General features: G+C 46.9%; 1 protein-coding gene, 1 long non-coding RNA gene and 2 pseudogenes across 2 annotated transcripts; 2 read left to right on the top strand and 2 right to left on the bottom strand.

Annotated features, from left to right (window-relative positions):
• Positions 1–204: 204 nt before the first annotated feature.
• Positions 205–19,972, top strand: LOC118374975 (toll-like receptor 11; annotated as a pseudogene).
• Positions 4,647–6,344, bottom strand: LOC127925009 (putative nuclease HARBI1; annotated as a pseudogene).
• On the bottom strand, positions 8,897–9,632 carry LOC127925010 (uncharacterized). Its single transcript, XR_008119547.1, has 3 exons — positions 9,337–9,632; positions 9,152–9,288; positions 8,897–9,103 (listed from the first exon to the last, which is right to left on the bottom strand). It is a non-coding gene; the product is annotated as an uncharacterized LOC127925010 (long non-coding RNA).
• Positions 19,973–24,014: 4,042 nt separating the features above from the next.
• Positions 24,015–25,453, top strand: LOC127925011 (protein S100-A11-like). Its single transcript, XM_052509664.1, has 3 exons — positions 24,015–24,203; positions 24,490–24,620; positions 25,154–25,453. The coding sequence occupies exons 2-3, from the start codon at positions 24,492–24,494 to the stop codon at positions 25,286–25,288; spliced, it is 264 nt and encodes an 87-aa protein (XP_052365624.1). The 5' UTR covers positions 24,015–24,203; positions 24,490–24,491; the 3' UTR covers positions 25,289–25,453.
• The last annotated feature ends 1,494 nt before the right edge of the window (positions 25,454–26,947 follow it).

Genomic DNA, 26,947 nt, shown 5'->3' on the forward strand with positions numbered 1-26,947 from the left:
CTGTCGTACTTCACTTTGACTGTCCTGTTCTTCACTTGTATAGTCCATTTTGGTTTCCTATCAGCTGGTATGTACTTGGAAATTATTGATTGTTAATTAGGTGTTTGTTATGAGGATTATGAAATGACTGTATGCCATGTAGTTCTAATAAAAAGTGTGCTGTAACATAAATATTATGTGTTTCATTTAGGTCTAACACCAAGAATGACGTTTGTGTTTTGGGTGTGGAGGCCCGGTGTGAGTGTGCTGCTGCTCTTGTGTGTGTGTGTGACGAAGCAGAAGGGGTGATCAGGCGTCACTGTGACTGCTATGAGAAGGATATGTATGTACAGAAAGACATCGGAGGGTTCATACAGTGTTCCCTCAAGCCTGGGACCCTATGCTGAGTGCACAGATATCACTGACCTCAGGTAGGTTACATACAACCAGGACAATAGAACAGAGATCACTGACCTCAGGTAGGTTACATTCAACCAGGACAATAGAACAGAGATCACTGACCTCAGGTAGGTTACATACAACCAGGACAATAGAACAGAGATCACTGACCTCAGGTAGGTTACATACAACCAGGACAATAGAACAGAGATCACTGACCTCAGGTAGCTTACATTCAACCAGGACAATAGAACAGAGATCACTGACCTCAGGTAGGTTACATACAACCAGGACAATAGAACAGAGATCACTGACCTCAGGTAGGTTACATACAACCAGGACAATAGAACCGAGATCTCTGACCTCAGGTAGCTTACATTCAACCAGGACAATAGAACAGAGATCTCTGACCTCAGGTAGCTTACATTCAACCAGGACAATAGAACAGAGGACAGGTAGGTTACATAGAACAGAGATCACTGACCAACCAGGTAGAACAGAGGTTACATACAACCAGGACAATAGAACAGAGATCACTGACCTCAGGTAGGTTACATACAACCAGGACAATAGAACCGAGATCTCTGACCTCAGGTAGCTTACATTCAACCAGGACAATAGAACAGAGATCACTGACCTCAGGTAGGTTACATACAACCAGGACAATAGAACAGAGATCACTGACCTCAGGTAGGTTACATACAACCAGGACAATAGAACCGAGATCTCTGACCTCAGGTAGGTTACATACAACCAGGACAATAGAACAGAGATCACTGACCTCAGGTAGGTTACATACAACCAGGACAATAGAACAGAGATCACTGACCTCAGGTAGGTTACATACAACCAGGACAATAGAACCGAGATCTCTGACCTCAGGTAGGTTACATACAACCAGGACAATAGAACAGAGATCACTGACCTCAGGTAGGTTACATACAACCAGGACAATAGAACAGAGATCACTGACCTCAGGTAGGTTACATACAACCAGGACAGGACTGACCTCAGGTAGGTTACATACAACCAGGAGATCACTGACCTCAGGTAGGTTACATACAACCAGGACAATAGAACAGAGATCTCTGACCTCAGGTAGGTTACATACAACCAGGACAATAGAACAGAGATCACTGACCTCAGGTAGGTTACATACAACCAGGACAATAGAACAGAGATCACTGACCTCAGGTAGGTTACATACAACCAGGACAATAGAACAGAGATCACTGACCTCAGGTAGGTTACATACAACCAGGACAATAGAACAGACCTCAGGTAGTTACATACAACCAGGACAATAGAACAGAGATCACTGAAGGTAGGTTACATACAACCAGGACAATAGAACAGAGATCAACCTCAGGTAGGTTACATACAACCAGGACAATAGAACAGAGATTTGTAGTTACATACAACCAGGACAATAGAACAGAGATCACTGACCTTAGGTTACATACAACCAGGACAATAGAACAGAGATCACTGACCTCAGGTAGGTTACATACAACCAGGACAATAGAACAGAGATCAGACAGGGTTACATACAACCAGGACAATAGAACAGAGATTTTCAGGTAGGTTACATACAACCAGGACAATAGAACAGAGATCACTGACCTCAGGTAGGTTACATACAACCAGGACAATAGAACAGAGATCACTGTCAGGTAGGTTACATACAACCAGGACAATGATCACTGACCTGTGTACAACCAGGACAATGATCACTGACCTGTAGGTTACATACAACCAGGTAGAACAGAGTGTGTAGGTATATACAGAGTCAAAGTTTTGACACACCTTTTTGTAGTTTCATTCAAGTGGTTTTCTTGTTTTTAAAATGTTCTACATTGTGGAATTATAGTATATATGTCAAAGACACACCTTCTCATTCAAGTGGTTTTCTTGTTTTTAAAATGTTCTACATTGTGGAATTATAGTGAAGACACCCAAACTATGAAATAACACATATGGAATCATGCAGTAATCAAAAAAGTGTTAAACAAATCCAAATATATTTAAGATTCTTTAAAGTAGCCACCGTTTAACTTGATGACAGCTTTGCACACTCTTGGCATTCTCTCAACCAGCGTCATGTGGTAGTCGCCTGGAATGCATTTCAATTAACAGGTGTGCCCTGTTAAAAGTTAATTTGCGGAATTTCTTTCCTTAATGCGTTTGAGCCAATCAATTGTGTTGTGACAAGGTAGGGATGGTATACAGAAGATAGCCCATATTATAGTAAGAACAGCTCAAATAAGCAAAGAGAAATGACAGTCCATTACTTTAAGAGATGGTCAGTCAATCCAGAAAATGTCAAGAGTTTTGAAAGTTTCTTCAAGTGCAGTCGCAAAAACCATCAAGCGCTATGCGGAAACTGACTCATGAGGACCGCCACAGGAAAGGAAGACTCAGTTACCTCTGCTGCGGAGGATAAGTTCATTAGAGTTACCAGCCTCAGAAATGAAAGCCCAAATAAATGCTTCACAGAGTTCAAGTAGCAGACTCATCTCAACATCAACTGTTCAGAGGACTGTGAATCAGGCTTGCTGCAAAGAAACCACTACTGAAGGACACCAATAACAAGAAGCGACTTGCTTGGGCCTAGAAACACGAGCATTGGACATTCGCCCGGTGGAAATCTGTCCTTTGGTCTGATGAGTCTAAATTTGAGATTTTTTGTTCCAACCGCAGTGTATTAGTGAGATGCAGAGTAGGTGAACGGATCATCTCCACATGTGTGGTTCCCACTGTGAAGCATGGAGGAGGAGGAGGTGTGATGGTGTGGGGGTGCTTTGATGGTGACACTGTCAGTGATTTATTTAGAATTCAAGGCACACTTAACCAGCATGGCTACCACAGCATTCTGCAGCAATACACCATCCCATCTGGTTTGCGCTTAGTGGTACTATCATTTGTTTTTCAACAGGACAATGACCCAACACACCTCCAGGCTGTGTAAGGGCTATTTGACCAAGATGGAGAGTGCTGACTTAGATGACCTGGCCTCCACAATCACCTGACCTCAACCAATTGAGATTGTTTGGGATGAGTTGGACTGCAGAGTGAAGAAAAAGCAGCCAACAAGTGTTCAGCATATGTGGGAACTCCTTCAATACTGTCAGAAAAGCATTCCAGGTGAAGCTGGTTGAGAGAATGCCAAGAGTGTGCAAATCTGTCATCAAGGCAACGGGTGGCTACTTTGAAGAATCTCAAATATATTTTTATTTGTTTAACACTTTTTTGGTTACGACATGATTCCATATGTGTTATTTCATAGTTTATGTCTTCACTATTATTCTACAATTGTAACGTCTGTTTCCAACTCACACTCTCAAACACATAGATCACCTGAACGCAGCTCACTCTCCAGATCCCAATCACCTTTAACTCTGATCACCTGTTCACACACCTGTATGTCATTTACACACACTATTTAGTTCACCTTGTCATTGTGAGGTATTGTTTGTTTTGATACATGTTTCTATTTGGAGCTCTGGGGCCTGTTGCACAAAACTAGGATAAGGGATTAAGCCAGGATATCTTGGTGATCCTGGCTCAATTGATCCGTAATCCGGTTGCACTAAAGATGGATAGGGGGCAGGAGGATATGTTATGGTATAAATTACCATGGAGATTTATTCTGTGGAGCTAGCCTGCTCCAGACCAGGCTAAATTCCAGGATCTATTTAATCTCATCCCTAATGTCAGTCAGCAGTCACCACAAATGGAAACCAATAGTTATTTCACTGCTCACTATACATTGTTATCACATAACTAGACCCACTGTCATTATTTAAACGTTTGTGATCATTAATTTCAATGATTTTGGATAAAAAATGATTTTTGATGTTGCTATATTAGATAATTTACAGTTTCCCATAGACTATATATAAAATGATAGAATATTAGGGCCACAGAGGGAAAAAAAAAGACAAGTCATAATATTGTAACCAGTTGTTTTAAAGGAGGACAGTTGTTAAAATGACAGATGCGGGGCATTTCGTGAAATTGTACTTCAGTATGGTTTCATAAACAAAGACATGCTGATGTGCCAGAATATTAAGTATCACATTGTCATAAGTATCAAAACTGTAAAAACAATATGTAGCTTTTCTGCAGAAAGAACCAGCCTCATAAATTTATGACTATCCTTTTTCTTCAGTGTGGCCCTAGTACTCTGTCATATAAACAAATACACATTCCATATGAATATAAAAACACAATGTGTAACATTATGTTCCTTTATTGAATAAGGACAAAACAAAGCAGGTAAACCATCAGCTCCTTTCGAAACTGAAGTCACAGTGACTCTACAAGATGGAAAGCACAGAATCCAAGCATATTATACAAAATGATACATACACATTCAAAGGTCTGTATATAACACACCCTGCATGTCTGCACACTAAAATAAATGCAGGACAAATCCATACACATCAACTGAACAGACAAATGAATGGATGCAGTAGCCTCCCTGCAGCCTTGTATTACACAGTATACCGCACAAACATCATAAGAGGCCAAATTCGTAAAAAAACAAACCCAAAAAAACCCAAATTCCTCTGCCACCGCAGGACATATTTAACCAAAATTGAAAGCACACATACTAACTAAAATAATTCAACACATATTGGTCCCTCAGCAGCCGACCACTGTCGTCATCAGGGAAGATTGCCGGATTGTCCCAGTCCATGGCTGGTGGCACTCTGGGGGGCCCTCTCCTTCCTCAGGCAGGCCACATTGTGGAGGACAGCACAAGCCACAGTAATATCACATGCCCTAACAGGGCTGACCCTTAATTTGTGAAGGCAGGAAAGCGTGCCTTCAGGAGGCCAAAGGTCATTTCAACTCTGGCCCTGGTCCTGGCATGGGCATGGTTGTAGGCCTGCTGTGCTTCCTGGGGGTCTGTGAAAGGTGTCAGGAGAAAAGGCTGGCAGCCATACCCCTGTCTCCCAGCAACACACCAGAGAATTCACCTGTCAACACAAAATCTCATCATTACTACCTCATAAACACAGATATTCTTGACACAGCCATGATGGTTATAAATAGGGGTTGTGTGGCTTACCTTGTGATAGGCACTGATAGATTTCAGAGGCCCGAAAGATTCTGGAGTCATGGACTGAGCCAGGCCATTTTGCCACAACATTGCTGATCACACAGTCAGCATTGCAGACCATCTGAAATCATAAGATGAGGAATATTACACCAATCAATGCACATCACTGGCAATGCAGAGTGTTCGTCAATGGACAATATCAAAAAGTTATGTTCACCTGAACATTAATGCTGTGAAAGGATTTCCTATTCACAAAATCGGCCTCATGGGCACCTGAGGGGGCTTTTATCCTTATGTGTGTGCAGTCCACTGCACCAATGACATTGGGGAAACCTGTCACACAAAGTAATGAGTATCCTACTATGTGTTAACAGTTGTCCTGTAATTTGTAGATCCTCTTACCTGCAATCCTATAGAACTCCTCTTTGATGTCACAGAGTCTTCTGTGGCCAGGGAAGGAGATGAAGACATCTGCTAATGCTTTGATAGCCAGACACACACTCCTTATTGTGCGGCAAATTGTGGCCTTGTTCAGCTGTTCTGCATCCCCCACTGAGTACAGGAACGCTCCACTAGCAAAAAGCGCAAGGCCACACAAACCATTTGCTCCACACTCAGTGCATGGCTCCGTGCAGTGCGGTGCTTAATCCTGGGACCCAGTAGTCTGCATAGATACCTGATGCCATCTGCAGAAAACCTGTATCTTTCATATAGATGGTCGTCAGGGAAGGCCAGTGGGTCCAACCGGTCCCTGAAGACCCTTTCTCGCCTGAAGGCTCTCCTCAGCACAAGTGCTTCTTCATCCACCACATCTCGCACGAATGGGCATGCCATTGTCAGAGCAGAAAGGAACACACAATTTTGGGCCTTCATATAGGCTAGTGGCCACACCTGGTGCTGGGGGTGGGCAAAAGAGGGCGATGCCTTATAACGATGACTTGGTTGTACTGATTGCTGGGAAAATAAAAAAACCTTAGAAAGATGCCACCGTCCTGTGTGCTCACAATAAGAGCTCATATGTCATGGCTCACTTGACTTTACGAGAATATACCTAATTTTTATTTTGAGCTGTGTCATCTTCTTGGAGCTGGGGGAGGAAATACAAATAATGATTAATACATTTGTGTTACAGTCAGCATACAGTGTACATTGAAGGCATATCTCACCTCCCTCTCAAGTTTTTTTATTTCAAGGTCCAGTTTCCTAATTGTCCTCTTTTATTTCGGACTCCAGTGCAAGATTTTCCATCTTTTTCTTCTTGTACTGAATGTCTATGTCTGCCAGTTCTATTTGGCGCCGGAGGTGGTTGCCATACAACTTTCTGATAGCTTGTGAGCTCTGTGAACACAATACAATTAGCGCAGCTGGAATTTGGCAGGATTTGGTGTCCTTTTATTAATACGCACTATGTTGCCAGGCTGGTTTTCCCACTGTATAGCATCTGGGTCCTGTAAAAGAAATTAGATTTTTTGATTTTGATGAGGACTCCTCACCATTGTAGAGTAAATAGTACTTTCACAGTCTTACCATGATACCTCATGCCTTCTGGAATCCAGAGAGATGGTCTCCTCCTCATCATCATAGTCTCCATCATGTGCTGTTGCTGCTGCACTGGGGCCTTCACCCCATCACATTTAATCGGATTCATATTGAAGCTAGTAGACAAGACATGCCAGGCCTACTTTATGCCTTTGATGGAGTACTCACTGGATCAGCATCGTCTGGTGCTTGTGCTGGTGGCTCTAACAGGAACACAGTGCTGCCAGACACTGCAAGGCAATAGGTAAACCAAAGTCAGACAGTCCAAATTGATTCAATATGAATGTGGTTGTATCCCATGTAGAGATGGAAGGACATACCTTGAATGAAGCGGGTGGCATCTTGGGAGGAACCTATGCTCGTCTCTTTCCCCCAGGGATCCCCTCTAAGACGGGCCTGCCTTTATTTAGCTCCAAGGCCATGTCCTCTGCTGGGGTAAGGTCAGCCTTTGGTGACCCACCACCCGTGCCTTGTCTGTGGGTATTCTTTTTCACTGCTAAAACAGTACAGACAATGTGTGAGCAGGCACCTTCTGGGTACAATATATGCTTGTGCTTTGTTAAATATTAGTCAGGGACCATACCATTCTGCAGAATGTTCTTGTATTTGATTTTGACCTGCTGCCATGTCCGTTTTGGCCCGTTCATGTTTAATCTACACACACACACACACATTTAATGGAGTCACACTGCAAAAATTACTTGGTATTTTTGTCTTGTTTTCAGTAAAAATATCACACAAAAAAAACTTAAATAAAGATGTATTTTCTTGATTTGCTAAATGACCTAGCAAAATAAGTATAGTTTAGACAAAAAATATAAACTTTAAGTAAATGTGTGCTTAAAACAAGCAAATAAAAAATCTGTCAATATAATAAAAATTCTCTTGAAATAAGTTTACTTTTTCCATAAACACTTAATTTTAGAAAAGTTCTCGTTTCACTGGCAGATTTTTTGCTTATTTTCCTAGGTAATTTTGCTCAAGAAAATATTCAAGATGTTTTTTAGATTTTTTTTTTTACTGAAAACAAGACAAAAATACTAAGTAAGAAAGACATTTTTGCAGTGCAGTGAGCAACCGACCTTGGGTCCTTTGAAAGGCGCTATATAAATTAAAGTGATTATTATTATAGCTCATCTATTTATTCAATTAAATTTTATTTATATAGCACTTTTCACAATTGTTTCATTCTGTCAAAGCAGCTTTACATTAATGAAAGCAGGAGAAACACAAAAAAAACGGTGGACAACATAAAAAGCAGAGTACAACGGCTAAGATTAAACCGTACTGAGCGTAGTAACGTTAAATAATAATGTAAGGCTTTAATAATAATTTATCATAGCTTTATACAGTGTAATGGACTTACTTTACACAATTTCACTCATATCTGCAGTGCATTTCAATTAAAAATTTAACCGTTTCATAATTACAGTACAACTGCGTTTTTGGAGATGTGAATTAAATATTTGAATTGTAATTGTGATGTTTCAGCGGAGCGGTGAGTGTGTAATTGTGCACTACTTACGCATTCAGGCGGTCTGCAATACTTTGCCACGCTTTTTCTCTTTGCTTTATCACTGTGGCGGTGTTGCCTTTCTTCTTAATTATATATTTTACCTCCTCGTATGCCTCCATGAGGATTTGTGCTTCCGACAGGGAAAAGTACGCGGCTCTAGTTGCCATGGTAAATCAGTTAATCTGTGATCTGTGGCGGGGTCTATTTGAGTGAGCCGTGAGCGCGCACCTATCCAGGATTGGTTTCACCTGGCTTAATGAATCCGTGTCTGCTCATCCTGGCTTGGTCTTTGTGCAACCAATTAAGCCTGGACGCACATGTTTTGGCTTCATTGAGCTCAGCTTAGTCATTTATCCCGGATGTCTTAATTCTACTTTTGTGCAACAGGCCCCTGGTTCTTTCTGTATTAGTCCTCATGTGTACCATAGTTTTGGCCATCCTCACTAACGACGCCTTTTAGCCTATTCCTTGCTTGTACTTGTACGTCTGATCTCCTGCACTACGTCATTAGCCTTCTCCATGCCTGTACTGTTGCCTTTTTGGACTGTGTATGACCTTCTGCCTGCCCCTGGACCCAGCTACCTGCCCCTGGACCCAGCTACCTGCCTCCTCCTGTGTATGACCTTCTGCCTGCCCCAGGACCCAGCTACCTGCCTCCTCCTGTGTATGACCTTCTGCCTGCCCCTGGACCCAGCTACCTGCCCCTGGACCCAGCTACCTGCCTCCTCCTGTGTATGACCTTCTGCCTGCCCCTGGACCCAGCTACCTGCCTCCTCCTGTGTATGACCTTCTGCCTGCCCCTGGACCCAGCTACCTGCCTCCTCCTTTGTATGACCTTCTGCCTGCCCCTGGACCCAGCTACCTGCCTCCTCCTGTGTATGACCTTCTGCCTGCCCCTGGACCCAGCTACCTGCCTCCTCCTGTGTATGACCTTCTGCCTGCCCCTGGACCCAGCTACCTGCCTCCTCCTGTGTATGACCTTCTGCCTGCCCCTGGACCCAGCTACCTGCCTCCTCCTGTGGTCTTTTACAAATGAACACCTGCTGCGCCCTGCGCTTGAAACCAGCTCTCTGTCTCCCATCGTATTCATTACAACAATGAAGAAAATAGTAAAAATAAAGAGAAACCCTTGAATGAGTAGGTGTGTTCAAACTTTAGACTGGTACTGTGTGTGTGTGTGTGTGTGTGTGTATATATATATATGTATGTATATGTGTATATGTGTATAAGAATCAATCACTTATCTTTCTTTATCTCAGGTCTGGGCTGGAGGAGGTGTTTCCTGATGTGCGTTCTCTTTGTATCCTTCACTCCTCCTCCTCCCTGCCTGCAGACGCCTTTTCTCACATTCCCCTCCTGGAGCACCTCTATTTGGATGGCTCACACCTGGCAAAGGTACACACGTGTGTGTGTGTGTGTGCGCACACGTCTATAGGGCCTTCGCTGGTCTGCCCAAACTAAGGTTCCTCCACATCCTCGTCTCCTCCTCTTGGGGGGGGGAGTGAACGTCACTCTGGAGCCAGGGGTGTTCCCAGGCCTGTCTAGCCTGGAGGAGCTCACCCTGGCTGGGATGAGTCTGGCCCTGCCCCCCCCTACTCTGCTGGATCCCCTGGTACGGGTGAGGAGCCTGAGGGTGGACCGGGCTGGAGTGAGAGACCTGGGGGAAATGTTCTGTCTCCTCTCCCCTGGGATGGAGAAACTAGAGACCCTGGAGCTGCCCGGCAGCATGGTCGGCGCCATCCATCCAATCCGTGGCCCACGGTGCTCCTGTCCAGGCTCCTGGATCTGAGTGGAAACCTGGTGCGAAGGGTAGAGCCGAAGTCTCTGTCTGTCTTCCAGAACCTGTCCAGTCTGTCCCTGTCTATGGTGGATGTCTGAGTGGGCCAGCTGTGGGGGTCTGGCATGGGGAGGGTTAACAAGCTCTACCTGTCCAGTTATGCCTTGAGACAGTTCACCCCCAGCCTGTCTGACCTGTGTACTCTGGTAGTAAAACATGGAGTGGAGTCCTTGGATCTGCGCCTGGCCCTGATCACAGCCTTCACTGCAGAGGTCATGAAGAGGTGAGTGGCTTTAGAATGGTCTCGTTCCCTCAAACTCAACTCTGGACCTCAAAGCCAGTACCACTGCATGTTATTACTTGTTCCCCTCTAATCAGGGACTGATTTAGAACTGGGACACCAGGTGTGTGTAATTAATGATCGGGTAGAACAGAAGGCAGCAGGCTCCGGACCTCGTTTTGTCTACATCACCAACAAACTAATATGGTCCAAGCACACCAAGACAGCTGTGAAGAGGGAACGACAAAACCTATTCCCCCTCAGGAGACTGAAAAGATTTGGATCCTCAGAAGGTTCTACAGCTGCACCATCGACAAAATCCTGACTTGTTGCATCCTTGCCTTGTATGGCAACTACTTGGCCTCCAACCGCAAGGCATTACAGAGGGTAGTGCGTACGGCCCAGTACCTCACTGGGGCTAAGCTTCCTGCCATCCACAAACTCTATAGCATAGGAATGCCCTAAACATTGTGAAAGACTCCATCCACCCTAGTCATAGACTGTTCTCTCTGCTATCGCACGGCAAGCGGTACCGGAGTGCCAAGTCTAGGTCCAAGAGGCTTCTAAACAGCTTCTTCTCCCAAGCCATAAGACTCCTGAGCATCTAATCAAATTGCTACCCAGACATTTTACTGCAGTCTTTAATTACTTGTTACTTTAATTTCTTATTTATATATTTATCTTTAAACTGTATTGTTGGTTAGGGGCTCGTGTGTAAACATGTCACTGTTAAATTCGACCGCATTTGACTGATACAATTTGACCGCATTTGACAGTCTGATACAATTTGATTTCCCAGGAATGGAATCCACTATCCTGCTGTTACTAGTGCCATGCTCTACACTGAGCTACAGCACAATTGATCTTTTGAATGTGAAAATTAAGTGCCATGACTATGAACAACAAATGAGCACAGGAACAGATCTGTCAACCAGGCTAATGTTGTAATATGCTAACCCTGACTCTGTAGGTGTGGTCCTGGTCTGAGGCAGCTGTCTGTGACTTCTGAGGATCTGTCTGGTATGGATCTGGGGTTCTGGACTGGTACCGGTCAGATACAGGGTCTGATGATGGTCCTGACCAAGCTGACCAACGCCTCGTTGGGTGGGGGGGGTGGAGGAACCTCACCTCTCCTCTCTCATTCTCCATGACAACCACCTCACTGAGAATCACCACTGATCAGGTCAGTCTGTGTCACATCTGTTTAATGTCTATACCTCAACTAACTGAGATACAATAACTTTGCTGACAAATGTATTTGACTTGAGATATTTGTGTGATGTTATATAAAATCAGTATGGCGATGAGTATGATGTTTGTCATGATCATTCTCAGTTCTCCTGTATGCCCCTGCTGGAGCGTTTGGATCTGAGTGAGAACCATATCTCCTCCCTGGCCCACCGGGCTCTCCAGGGGATGCCGCTCCTCCGCGTCCTCGACCTCACCCACAACAAAATCTCCATGCTGGGAGAAGACGACTTTGAGGGTCTGCCTGCTCTAAAGGTCAGATCAGAATATTTGTGTTGATGTGGTAACTGCTATATGTTTGGAGGGGAAACAGATTTTGGTAATCAATTATTGATGATGTGACTGTAGGTTCTCCTCCTGGAAGGGAACAAGATCTCAGGGGGCATCGCTCATGGGGTGTTCCGTAGACAGCATCGACTCCAAGACCTCAGCCTGGGAGAGATAGACATTATCTACCAGCTCTACCTCAACATGCTGTTCCTGGGCTTCCCCACCAAGCTCCAGCACCTCCTCATCGACACAGGCCCAGGAACCTACCTCACCGTAGGCCATGTTCCCGCTCCTGAGTTCCCCATGGTCCTGGAACCTGATCCAGTTGACTGTGAAAACCCCATGGTCCTGGAACTCAGAGGGAAGATGATCCAGTCCTCTGACTGTGAAAACAACATGTTCCCCATGGTCCGAGAGCTGAAGGTGGGCCAGGATGAGGAGTTACTCTGTGTTGTATCTCAATGTGATGTCTAGCAGTAATCTTCAACCATGGTCCGAGAGCTGAAGGTGGGCCAGGATGAGGAGTTACTCTGTGTTGTATCTCAATGTGATGTCTAGCAGTAATCTTCAACCATGGTCCGAGAGCTGAAGGTGGGCCAGGATGAGGAGTTACTCTGTGTTGTATCTCAATGTGATGTCTAGCAGTAATCTTCAACCATGGTCCGAGAGCTGAATGTGGGCCAGGATGAGAGCTGAAGGTGGGCCAGGATGAGGAGTTACTCTGTGTTGTATCTCAATGTGATGTCTAGCAGTAATCTTCAACCATGGTCCGAGAGCTGAAGGTGGGCCAGGATGAGGAGTTACTCTGTGTTGTATCTCAATGTGATGTCTAGCAGTAATCTTCAACCATGGTCCTGAGAGCTGAATGTGGGCCAGGATGAGGAGTTACTCTGTGTTGTATCTCAATGTGATGTCTAGCAGTAATCTTCAACCATGGTCCTGAGAGCTGAATGTGGGCCAGGATGAGGAGTTACTCTGTGTTGTATCTCAATGTGATGTCTAGCAGTAATCTTCAACCATGGTCCGAGAGCTGAAGGTGGGCCAGGATGAGGAGTTACTCTGTGTTGTATCTCAATGTGATGTCTAGCAGTAATCTTCAACCATGGTCCTGGCGAAGGTGTGCAGGCTATTGCTCCATCCTCCAGTACTAACACACTTCCCACTGGGCAAAAACTAATTGAATCAATGTTCTTTCCACATAATTTCAAGCAACAACAATATATCTGTAATGACGATGAATCAAAGTGGAAAACTGATTGGATTTGCAAAAAGTCATCAACCTAAGAACATTTAGTATGTTCTTCACCAAACCTTTAACCTAAATCTAATGACATGGTGACATTTGTTGTTGCTTTCATGTTCAATTCACATTAGTTGACAACTCAATCAAATGATGTCTTTGCCCAGTGGGTTGGTTCACCTGATCAACTTATGTGAAGCTGTGGTTCCACAGGACCAGGATTGAAGAACACTGCTTTATAGCTAAGCAGCAGATCTTGTACAGGAAAATGAATCATACTGGTAGCTAGCCAGATAAGTTTCTGCTGCCGCCAATTCATGTTATTGTCATGCCTCAACAACGTTGTGCTGAAGGACTTGGCTGCAGCAGACACTGATCTGGCTAGCTAACAGTAATTGTCCTGTAATCTTAGTAATACACATATTCTGAAAATTGGTGGGTGAGGGGACAACATTTGACTCCAACCACACAGACCCCAGTGTTACCTTCAGGAACCTGACGGAGCTCAGGAGCCTAGTGCTGATCAACTGTCGACTCAACTTCCTCACCAGGGTACTAACTAGCAATTGGTCCATCAATCAAATCATTCATTGATTGATCGTTTTTCCAACCGCTTTTAGTTTCATGCCTACTGATAATGATCCTGGTGTCTCTACCTTCACATTTAGAGTCCTTAGATCCTTCTAGTGATGGCATCATGTGTTACTGCCAATGCTGTCTTCCACATTACTGTAGCTCTCACTCTCAATTCGATTAAATTCAAAGGGCTTTTTTTGCCATGGGCAACATATGTTTACATTGCCAAAGCAAGTGAAATAGGTAATAAACAATAAAAATTAACAGTAAACATTACAATCACAAACGTTTCAAAAAAATAGAGACATTCCAAATGTCATTTAATGGCTATATACAGTGTTATAACGACGTGCAAATAGTTAAAGAACAAAAGGGGAAATAAATAAACATAAATATGGGTTGTACAACCCCTTTTCTTGTGGAAACAGTTCACAAATCTTGCTGCTATGATGGCACACTGTGGGCAGTGTCTCCTCTTGAGAACCAGGTCTGCCTATGGCGACGTCTCAATAGCAAAGCTATGCTCACTGAGTCTGTACATAGTCAAAGCTTTCCTTAATTTTGGTTCAGTCACAGTGGTCAAGTATTCTGACACTGTGTACAGTCTGTTTAGGGCCAAATAGCATTCTAGTTTTTTGGTCAATTCTTTCCACTTTATCAAGTAATTATCTTTGTTTTCTGATGATTTGGTTGGGTATACTTGTGCTGCTGTCCTGGGGCTCTGTGGGGTGTGTTTGTGAACAGAACCCCAGGACCAGCTTAGGGGACTCTTCTCTGGGTTCATTTCTCTGCAGGTGATGGCTTTGTTATGGAAGGTTTGGGAATCACTTCCTTTTAGGTGGTTGTAGAATTTAACGTCTCTTTTCTGGATTTTAACCATTAGTGGGTATCGGCCTAATTCTGCTCTACATGCATTATTTGATGTTTTACGTTGTACACAGAGGATGTTTTTGCTAAATTCTGCATGCAGAGTCTCAATTTGGTGTTTGTCCCATTTTGTGAATTCTTGGACCCCAGACTTCACAACCATAAAGGGCAATGGGTTCTATAACTGATTCAAGTATTTTAAAGCCAGTTCATAATTGGGATGTCAAATTTAATATTCCTTTTGATGGCGTAGAAAGCGCTTCTTGCCTTGTCTCACAGATCGTTCACAGCTTTGTGGAAGTGACCTGTGGTGCTGATGTTTAGGCCAAGGTAGGTATAGTTTTTTTGTGTGCTCTATGGCAACAGTGTCTAGATGGAATTTGTTTTTGTGGTCCTGGCAACTGGACCTTTTTTGGAACACCATTATTTTGGTCTTACTGAGATTTACTGTCAGGGCCCAGGTCTGGCAGAATATGTGCAGAAGATCTAGGTGCTGCTGTAGGCCCTCCATGGTTGGGGACAGAAGCACCAGATCAGCAAACAGTAAACATTTGAGTTAAGATCTCTCTGTCTCTTTCTCATTACTGTATCTCTATCTCCCTCTCTTTCTTTCCCTCCCTCACATTGTCATTACTGTATCTCCCTCGGTCTTTCTCTCCCTCCCTCACATTGTCATTACTGTATCTCTATCTCCCTCTCTTTCTTTCCCTCCCTCACATTGTCATTACTGTATCTCCCTCGGTCTTTCTCTCCCTCCCTCACATTGTCATTACTGTATCTCTATCTCCCTCTCTTTCTCTCCCTCCCTCACATTGTCATTACTGTATCTCTATCTCCCTCTCTTTCTTTCCCTCCCTCACATTGTCATTACTGTATCTCCCTCGGTCTTTCTCTCCCTCCCTCACATTGTCATTACTGTATCTCTATCTCCCTCTCTTTCTTTCCCTCCCTCACATTGTCATTACTGTATCTCCCTCTCTCTCCTTCTCATGACTGTGTCTCTCTCTTTCTCGCCTTCTCTTTCTTTCTTTCCCTCCCTTCCTCTCTCCAGTCCATGTTTACAGACCTGGTGTCTCTACGTGTTTTGAGGCTGTACAGTGAGAGCCCTCTGATCCTATTGGAGGGGGTCTTCATTCCCCTGCTGTCTCTCTCCACGCTAGTCTTTGACTAGGTCGACTTCCGCTGTGACTGCTCCAATGGCTGGCTTCTGGACTGGGCTGACAACTCTCGCAAAACACAAGTAGAACAAGTCCGGTCCAACTAAAGCTGTGATCTGCTGATAACATATTGATTATTGTTGATCAATAACAGGTAACAAACAGGTTTTTACCAGGTGTTGTGTATTTATGTTTGATGATTTCTGGTCTTTAACGGGTGCTGTGAACAGCAAATTATATTGATTAGAATCTTTCAACAACAATTTATAGAGTGTTGATAATTGACTGAGGTGGTGTTGACTAGGGTTGATACAGTATATTGATTACAGATGATTAATGATTGATTGGTTATGGATTCAGGTGGTGCTCCTGCAGCGACAGCAGTGCATCTGGCACTACCAACGACTCACTTCCTGTCCACCATGGAGCGCCTCTGCCAGACCGAAGACGACTTCCTGTCCTACGTCTCCACAACGGCCACTGTGTGCAGCCTCCTGTGCTTGGCGCTAGGATACCACTGTGTGCAGCCTCCTGTGCTTGGCGCTAGGATACCACTGTGTGCAGCCTCCTGTGCTTGGCGCTAGGATACCACTGTGTGCAGCCTCCTGTGCTTGGCGCTAGGATACCACTGTGTGCAGCCTCCTGTGCTTGGCGCTAGGATACCACTGTGTGCAGCCTCCTGTGCTTGGCGCTAGGATACCACTTCCTCTGCTGGCCCTGTGTTGTTCTATTCTTACGTCTGAGAGGATGGGTGGAGCGACGTGTGGGGAGGAGGAGGAGGAGGTGGAGGAGGAAGAGGAGGATGGGTGGAGCGACGTGTGGGGAGGAGGAGGTGGAGGAGGAAGAGGAGGATGGGTGGAGCGACGTGTGGGGTGGAGGAGGAAGAGGAGGATGGGTGGAGCGACGTGTGGGGAGGAGGAGGTGGAGGAGGAAGAGGAGGATGGGTGGAGCGACGTGTGGGGAGGAGGAGGTAGAGGAGGATGGGTGGAGCGACGTGTGGGGAGGAGGAGGAAGAGGAGGATGGGTGGAGCGACGTGTGGGGAGGTGGTGGAGGAGGAAGAGGAGGATGGGTGGAGCGATGTGTGGGGAGGAGGTGGAGGAAGAGGAGGATGGGTGGAGCGACGTGTGGGGAGGAGGTGGTGGTGGTGGAGGAGGAAGAGGAGGATGGGTGGAGCGACGTGTGGGGAGGAGGTGGTGGAGGAGGAAGAGGAGGATGAGTGGAGCGACGTGTGGGGAGGAGGTGGTGGAGGAGGAAGGGGAGGATGGGTGGAGCGACGTGTGGGGAGGAGGTGGTGGAGGAGGAAGGGGGAGGATGGGTGGAGCGACGTGTGAGGAGGTGGTGGAGGAGGAAGAGGAGGATGGGTGGAGCGACGTGTGGGGAGGAGGCAGAGGAGGATGGGTGGAGCGACGTGTGGTGGAGGAGGTGGTGGAGGAGGAAGGGGAGGATGGGTGGAGCGACGTGTGGGGAGGAGGTGGTGGAGGAGGAAGAGGAGGATGGGTGGAGCGACGTGTGGGGAGGAGGTGGTGGAGGAGGAAGAGGAGGATGGGTGGAGCGACGTGTGGGGGGAGGTGGTGGAGGAGGAAGAGGAGGATGGGTGGAGCGACGTGTGGGGAGGAGGTGGTGGAGGAGGCAGAGGAGGATGGGTGGAGCGACGTGTGGGGAGGAGGTGGTGGAGGAGGCAGAGGAGGATGGGTGGAGCGACGTGTGGTGGAGGAGGTGGTGGAGGAGGAAGGGGAGGATGGGTGGAGCGACGTGTGAGGAGGAGGAAGAGGAGGATGGGTGGAGCGACGTGTGGGGAGGAGGCAGAGGAGGATGGGTGGAGCGACGTGTGGTGGAGGAGGTGGTGGAGGAGGAAGGGGAGGATGGGTGGAGCGACGTGTGGGGAGGAGGTGGTGGAGGAGGAAGAGGAGGATGGGTGGAGCGACGTGTGGGGAGGAGGTGGTGGAGGAGGAAGAGGAGGATGGGTGGAGCGACGTGTGGGGAGGTGGTGGAGGAGGAAGAGGAGGATGGGTGGAGCGACGTGTGGGGAGGAGGTGGTGGAGGAGGCAGAGGAGGATGGGTGGAGCGACGTGTGGGGGGAGGAGGTGGTGGAGGAGGCAGAGGAGGATGGGTGGAGCGACGTGTGGTGGAGGAGGTGGTGGAGGAGGAAGGGGAGGATGGGTGGAGCGACGTGTGGGGAGGAGGTGGTGGAGGAGGAAGAGGAGGATGGGTGGAGCGACGTGTGGGGAGGTGGTGGAGGAGGAAGAGGAGGATGGGTGGAGCGACGTGTGGGGAGGAGGTGGTGGAGGAGGAAGAGGAGGATGGGTGGAGCGACGTGTGGGGAGGTGGTGGAGGAGGAAGAGGAGGATGGGTGGAGCGACGTGTGGGGAGGAGGTGGTAGAGGAGGATGGGTGGAGCGACGTGTGGGGGGGGTGGTGGAGGAGGAAGAGGAGGATGGGTGGAGCGACGTGTGTGGGGAGGAGGGAGGAGGTGGTGGAGGAGGAAGAGGAGGATGGGTGGAGCGACGTGTGGGGAGGAGGAGGTGGTGGAGGAGGAAGAGGAGGATGGGTGGAGCGACGTGTGGGGAGGAGGTGGTGGAGGAGGAAGAGGAGGATGGGTGGAGCGACGTGTGGGGAGGTGGTGGAGGAGGATGAGTGGAGCGACGTGTGGGGAGGAGGTGGAGGAGGAAGGGGAGGATGGGTGGAGTGACGTGTGGGGAGGAGGTGGTGGAGGAGGAAGGGGAGGATGGGTGGAGCGACGTGTGAGGAGGAGGAGGTGGTGGAGGAGGAAGGGGAGGATGGGTGGAGCGACGTGTGGGGAGGTGGTGGAGGAGGAAGAGGAGGATGGGTGGAGCGACGTGTGGGGAGGAGGTGGTGGAGGAGGAAGAGGAGGATGGGTGGAGCGACGTGTGGGGAGGAGGTGGTGGAGGAGGAAGAGGAGGATGGGTGGAGCGACGTGTGGGGAGGAGGTGGTGGTGGAGGAGGAAGAGGAGGATGGGTGGAGCGACGTGTGGGGAGGGGAGGTGGTGGAGGAGGAAGAGGAGGATGGGTGGAGCGACGTGTAGGGGAGGAGGTGGTGGAGGAGGAAGAGGAGGATGGGTGGAGCGACGTGTGGGGAGGAGGTGGTGGAGGAGGAAGAGGAGGATGGGTGGAGCGACGTGTGGGGAGGAGGTGGTGGAGGAGGAAGAGGAGGATGGGTGGAGCGACGTGTGGGGAGGTGGTGGTGGAGGAGGAAGAGGAGGATGGGTGGAGCGACGTGTGGGGGGAGGTGGTGGTGGAGGAGGAAGAGGAGGATGGGTGGAGCGACGTGTGGGGAGGAGGAGGTGGTGGAGGAGGAAGAGGAGGATGGGTGGAGCGACGTGTGGGGAGGAGGTGGTGGAGGAGGAAGAGGAGGATGGGTGGAGCGACGTGTGGGGAGGAGGTGGTGGTGGAGGAGGAAGAGGAGGATGGGTGGAGCGACGTGTGGGGAGGAGGTGGTGGAGGAGGAAGAGGAGGATGGGTGGAGCGACGTGTGGGGAGGAGGTGGTGGAGGAGGAAGAGGAGGATGGGTGGAGCGACGTGTGGGGGGAGGTGGTGGAGGAGGAAGAGGAGGATGGGTGGAGCGACGTGTGGGGAGGAGGTGGTGGAGGAGGAAGAGGAGGATGGGTGGAGCGACGTGTGGGGAGGAGGTGGTGGAGGAGGAAGAGGAGGATGGGTGGAGCGACGTGTGGGGAGGAGGTGGTGGAGGAGGAAGAGGAGGATGGGTGGAGCGACGTGTGGGGAGGAGGTGGTGGAGGAGGAAGAGGAGGATGGGTGGAGCGACGTGTGGGGAGGAGGTGGTGGAGGAGGAAGAGGAGGATGGGGGGACAGTGGGAGAAGCTGATAGAGGAGGTGAGGTATGATGAGTTTGTGTCGCTCAGCAGTCGCGACATGGCGTGGGTACTGGTGAGGGAAGGGGTCAGATCAGTCATCGCAGAGAAAGACGCAGACCAACTGGTGAGAGAAGGGGTCAGATCAGACATCGCAGAGAGAGGCAGACCAACTGGTGAGAGAAGGGGTCAGATCAGACATCGCAGGAGGACGCAGACCAACTGGTGAGAGAAGGGGAGGATCAGACATCGCAGAGAGAGACGCAGACCAACTGGTGAGAGAAGGGGTCAGATCAGACATGCAGCGAGAGTGGGGAGACCAACTGGTGAGAGAAGGAGGATCAGGTGGAGCATCGCAGTGGGGAGCAGACCAACTGGTGAGAGAAGGGGTCAGATGGGGGACATGGGAGAGACGCTGACCAACTGGTGAGAGAAGGGGTCAGACCAGACATCGCAGAGAGAGACGCAGACCAACTGGTGAGAGAAGGGGTCAGATCAGTCATCGCAGAGAAAGACGCAGACCAACTGGTGAGAGAAGGGGTCAGATCAGACATCGCAGAGAGAGACGCAGACCAACTGGTGAGAGAAGGGGTCAGATCAGACATCGCAGAGAGAGACGCAGACCAACTGGTGAGAGAAGGGGTCAGATCAGACATCGCAGAGAGAGACGCAGACCAACTGGTGAGAGAAGGGGTCAGATCAGACATCGCAGAGAGAGACGCAGACCAACTGGTGAGAGAAGGGGTCAGATCAGACATCGCAGAGAGAGACGCAGACCAACTGGTGAGAGAAGGGGTCAGATCAGACATCGCAGAGAGAGACGCAGACCAACTGGTGAGAGAAGGGGTCAGATCAGACATCGCAGAGAGAGACGCAGACCAACTGGTGAGAGAAGGGTCAGATCAGACATCGCAGAGAGAGACGCAGACCAACTGGTGAGAGAAGGGGTCAGATCAGACATCGCAGAGAGAGACGCAGACCAACTGGTGAGAGAAGGGGTCAGATCAGACATCGCAGAGAGAGACGCAGACCAACTGGTGAGAGAAGGGGTCAGATCAGACATCGCAGAGAGAGACGCAGACCAACTGGTGAGAGAAGGGATCAGATCAGACATCGCAGAGAGAGACGCAGACCAACTGGTGAGAGAAGGGGTCAGATCAGACATCTCAGAGAGAGACGCAGACCAACTGGTGAGAGAAGGGGTCAGATCAGACATCGCAGAGAGAGACGCAGACCAACTGGTGAGAGAAGGGGTCAGATCAGACATCGCAGAGAGAGACGCAGACCAACTGGTGAGAGAAGGGGTCAGATCAGACATCGCAGAGAGACGCAGACCAACTGGTGAGAGAAGGGGTCAGATCAGACATCGCAGAGAGAGACGCAGACCAACTGGTGAGAGAAGGGGTCAGATCAGACATCGCAGAGAGAGACGCAGACCAACTGGTGAGAGAAGGGGTCAGATCAGACATCGCAGAGAGAGACGCAGACCAACTGGTGAGAGAAGGGGTCAGATCAGACATCGCAGAGAGAGACGCAGACCAACTGGTGAGAGAAGGGGTCAGATCAGACATCGCAGAGAGAGACGCAGACCAACTGGTGAGAGAAGGGGTCAGATCAGACATCGCAGAGAGAGACTCAGACCAACTGGTGAGAGAAGGGGTCAGATCAGACATCGCAGAGAGAGACGCAGACCAACTGGTGAGAGAAGGGGTCAGATCAGACATCGCAGAGAGAGACGCAGACCAACTGGTGAGAGAAGGGGTCAGATCAGACATCGCACCATTTCTCCTGCTGCTCTCATGAAAGTCATCTACCTGAAGTGTAACTACTCCACTGTAATGAGTAACTTTGTAACTCAGTTACACAGAAGGTCAACCTGACCCTAGCACTGTTACAGTATATAACATACTGTATGTGTTTTCAAATGTCCTTTCATTCTACGTTCATTTTGCAGCATGATCCTCCGGAAGCATCCTGAAGTCATCTGCATGTTGCATGTGATGTTCTACGTTTAGAGAGAGAGAGTGTTCGCTACTGATCTCAGATTAGGGTGCCGTCAAAGGACTCCTTTCTGGACTTTGTTTATGCATAATATTTTGACGTTGATATCTTTGCCTTCCATTTATCAGACGCTCTTATCCAGAGTGACTTACAGGGTTAAGTGCCTTGCTCAAGGGCACGTCGGCATATGTTTCACTTAGTCGGCCCAATGCTCTTAAACGCTAGGCTTTATTTCCTTTCTTTCATTCATTCACTGATTGTTCAATTAACTGTTCTTGGATCTGTGCTGTGTGTATTTGAGCACAAAGACAACATTAATATGCTAAACATTCTCCCATGGAAACAACACATTTCAATTGGTTAGATATTGTTTCCTGTATATGACCATTTGTTTTAATACATGTTGCTGTCACGCCCTGACCTTAGTTATCTATGTTTTCTTCATTATTTAAGTTTTGTGTTTAGGGTTTTTGTATGTCATGGGGTGTTTGTAAGTCTAGGCATATGTAGATTTATGGTAGCCTGAATTTGTTCCCAATCAGAGGCAGCTGTTCGTCGTTGTCTCTGATTGGGGACCATATTTAGGTAGCCATGTTCCCTTGGACATTTGTGGGTTCTTATTCTATGTTTAGTTGCCTGTCTGTACTATTCATATTCGCTTCACGTTTTGTTTGTTCAGTGTTGCATTTCTTTAATAAATGAAGAATGTACACTTACCACGCTGCGCCTTGGTCTCCTCCTTGCAACGAACTTGACAGTTGCACTCTGTAACTCATTGATGCAATGTGATTTTACAGTAGCTTTATAGTGCAACACTCCTCCCATCTAAAGCAGAGACCCACATAGTATAGTTGCTGTCTCAGCTATACTGACTAAAATGTGTGTGTGCATGCTTGCAAGAGTCCTTGTCTGTGTGTGTGTTTGAAAGTGGTGTATGCTGTCTACCTGCCCTCTCTTCAGTAAGTCCCAGGGCCTGTTGGTTCTAACCCTCTGCAGCAGAAGGACAGTGTCTTGTCATCACTAGAGATCCATTGCTACAGGCTGAGAGATGAGGGTTAATAAGCCATCCTGGTCTGTGTGAGAGCTGCTGACTAATCATGCTGATGATGCATTTCTACAGTGTTGCGTGAATAAATGGGGACGTGTCTTTTTAAGATTTGGAATAGTCTAAACCTTCAGACAAAGCCGTGTGTGTGTGTGTGTGTGTGTGTGTGTGTGTGTGTGTGTTTGTCATTTTCAAATCCAAAGATAATAGAGTCGTGTTGGACGTATGTTTTTGTAGTTATATCCTCATCGCTGTATTTGCTCAATTATTAAACGGACATTCAACTGCAATGGAATGAAACTGCATTTCCTGTGAGTTTGTGAGCATGAATGTATACGTGCATGATGTCACATCAAACCCCTCACTCAGTGGAGTTGGATTTAGACTCCCCTGTCTCATTAGTTGTGAGGTTAATGTCAGATATAGCTGGACTAGGAGAGATGTCATTCATGCCAGAGGGTGGGAATAATCTGCTACCCTTTGACTCTGGTAAGAATGAGAGACTCGCGTAACTACACTCACAATAAAACTGACTTTATAACACTGATGTTAGATTTGAATCAAGACAAATCAATAGAAAATCAATAGAATATTCTAAATGCAAGTCAAAGGGCGAAACATGCAATACACAATCCCTCATTTCTGCTGCTGATGAAGTTGATTTGTCCTGCCCAAAGCTAAGTAAACCAAAAGAGCTGTCCTGAGAGGTTTTAGTATAAGCATAGTGACTTAACATTCATAAGGCAGCCAGACAGGAAACCTGAGTGTTGCATCAGCTGATATTGCATCAATGAGATCATCAATCCACGTTAATATGGTGGTCTATTTAGTCCACCAGGTTCTGCACACACTTCCATGATGGCTGCCACACACAAGCTATGCGCTGGTGTTATTGCTGTAACGTCTGTTTTCTGCTTACCCACCAGCCACCACAGCCTCCACCTGTTAGGTTCTGTGTTTCCTTCCTGCAGGGTGATTGGTATAGCACACCTTGCTCTCTGCCTGTAATTAGTATTAGCTTAACATTATGCATGCTCTAGCAGTGAGCTACCATGAAGGAGCAGAGCCTAACACCTAGACTAACGTATTGTAATCTTTAATAATAAATGGTTAAATGAACACGTGTGGTTTCCTGTCTGAAGGTGAGGGCTTTTCAGTGTTGTATAAATCCTATAATCACGTCATGGAAAGAAACCAGTGGTCCAGTGTGGGGTAATTTAGCTTACACTATTACAGACACCTTAACCTTGAAGTGGACAGAATGGACAACATGACATGAGAAACATTTACAAGAGATGGGAGGGGGCTTGATTTTAGGAAGAGGAGGTGAGTATAAGAGTGAGAAAGAGAGAGAGAGAGAAACTTACCTTCAGACGTACCACCTCAACACACTCACCACCTCAGCAGTGTCCAGGTGAGTTAATCATTCTTATCTACCTCCATATTTCTCTATAAGTTGAATATACATCTTTTATCTCCCTCTCTGTTTAATGTTTCTATCGCCTGTCCTCCCGTCTCTTTCTCTCCTCCTCTGTAACACTTGCTGTTTTTTCTCAATGCTGTCGTTGACCTGACTTTGTCTGTAGTATTTTATCTACGTATTTATGTATTGTATTGTATTGTATTGTATCTGTATTGTATTCTGTTTAGTCCCATTAGAACACTACCTCTTGTCCATTCTTCCTCTCCCTCTCTGTCAGTGATGGAGTCAGCCATTGGTGTACTCGTGTCCCAGTTCAAGGCGTTTGCTGGAAGTGATGGATCCTCAGACACACTGAGCAGAGATGAGTTCCAGAGCCTGGTCAAAACACAACTCCCCAACTTCGTTAAGGTAATTACATGTTAATTATACTGTGGTAACGTTTGAGTAATACTATAATAACCAGTGATCACAGGCTTTTATTCCAGTCCAGCTATAATACAACTGATTCAGCTTGATGATTAGTGCTGGGCTGTAACAAAAGCATCCACCCTTTAGCTCTCTAGGAGCAGGGTTGGTGAGCCACAACATCAGTTTGTGGTCCACTTCATTTCCTCTAGATGGGGACATAGACTGCACAGATGCCTCTCGTCCTTCCAACCTCTGCCTCCTGTGGTATATCAGTATGCTAAAATAGACATTTGCATTTGTGCTTGTAAAGTGCTGTACCGCCATCCTTTCTAGAATGGCCAGATAGTGACACCCATCAAATAGCTTCATTTCCTTGTTCCCTTCTCATGACCACAGATGGTAGAAAGGTTTCTTCTCTTCACATGGCTTTTCTGACAAGCACAATCAGATCAGTCAGTGTGGTTCTGAATCTGAGAAGAGGAAAGGAAGCCTCATAAGTAGTGATTCTGACGGCCCTTATTGCCCCCCTGTAGAACGCTGATGACCCAGCTGTCATCGACAGACTTATGGACTCAATTGACGAGAACAACGACGGAGAGCTCACCTTCCTGGAGTTCTGGCAGCTGATTGGACGACTAGCAAATCAACACGGCGGCTTTATCCAATAGGATGTCTCCATGTCTTGTTCTGTTACTAACATATGATTACAATGATAAGTTATTCTAGTGGTATGGTTATCCCCAGGTTGTGTTTCTAAATTGTCAAGTGTTTGCTAAAGCTATGGAGGATTGGTCCAGCAAAATAAAACATGGATGAATCATACAACTATAGTATCTATGACTACCTGACCTCCCTCCCTCTCTGTCTTTTTCTTTCTCTCTCTCTCCCTTTGTCGCTGCCAGAATTCCCTCCTTGTTTTGAAAGTATAATTATATCTCGCCAAACTAAAACTAATACTGCATACACACACACAGAGCAGTGATGGCATCGGACTGTGTCTGTATAAATGTAGAACTTGGTGTGTAAGTAGAATCTATTCTGGCCCTGTTGTGAATGAGACTGCTAGTGTTTTCCAGGAGGTTGTACCTCTTGCCAAATGAACAGGAGGCTGTAGGACGGAAAGAGAAAAACACCATTAAGTGTATAGGCGCCAGGCAGGAGTAAAGAAATGTGGACATAGCCTGGATGTCAGTCTTGCAGTTTTACTGCTTCAGCCAATGATGATTGCTATGATGTTTGGTATGATGTTTGGTATGGCAGCAGGGAAGGAGTTGGGTAAAGCAGCACAATATCTGGCTCCCAGGCTAGGGAGAATCAGTAGCAGTCAGTGGGTAAAATCAATGGGGAAGCCAAGACAGAAAATTAAAAGCCATATTACAACCTATGTGTTGTGATAACTGCGTTGTTTGCTCTGTAACCTGTTAGTTCATATGCCTTGACACAGTGATATATAGGCCTAAGGCCGAGACAATAAGAAGACACAGTGCAGAATAAATTCAACCAAACTTTTGTTTTTCTTTTCGGATAGCGACCTCTGTCCAGTGAAGACCACAAAGCATATTGCATGTACAGTAACATCACCTACAGCATGGTAAAGCAAGTTAATGTTTTAGACCATTTTTGGACTACTAAACAACTATTGATTTAGAACACCGGAGAGTTACTGCAAATCACAAAGAAAACAGGAGCCTCCACTATTCCAGCACCATTTCAACATCATCAACTCACATATGCTTAGTCTAATCAACTTAATCTCTGTGTGTGTGTGTGTGTGTGTGTGCGTGCGTGCGTGCGTGCGTGCGTGCGTGCGTAAGGAGAAAAAAAACATGTTGACTCACCCTACTTGTAGACACACCAATGCCATCCTCCTCTTTCATGTTGCTGAAACTGTCTATGACTTTGTCTTACAGTGTACGCTTTTAGTTGTTGCTGGCTAAAATGCTGGCTTGCCTTTACTTCCCTTCATGGGCAATGATTAGCCAGCTTGTTTTAGCCTACTACAACTAGCTACATTGAACTTCCATCCTCTCAGGCCAGAGGCACAATGTATGACTTTATGGTTGGATCAGAATGGCCATTATAATCATTGGCCAGAACACAGAATCACAGTGGATTCTGAAAGTTTTCAGAGTTACGTTACAGCCTTATTCTAAAATGGGTAAATAACACATGTTCCTCATCAATCTACACACAATACCCCATAATGACAAAGCAAAAACAGGTTTAGACATTTTTGCAAATGTATTACAAAAACAGAAACAGAAATACCTTATTTACGTAAGTATTCAGACCCTTTGCTATGAGACTCGAAATTGAGTTCAAGCGCA

The sequence above is a fragment of the Oncorhynchus keta genome, unplaced genomic scaffold (assembly GCF_023373465.1).
Source record: "Oncorhynchus keta strain PuntledgeMale-10-30-2019 unplaced genomic scaffold, Oket_V2 Un_contig_4917_pilon_pilon, whole genome shotgun sequence".
In the NCBI taxonomy this organism is placed as follows: Eukaryota; Metazoa; Chordata; class Actinopteri; order Salmoniformes; family Salmonidae; genus Oncorhynchus; species Oncorhynchus keta.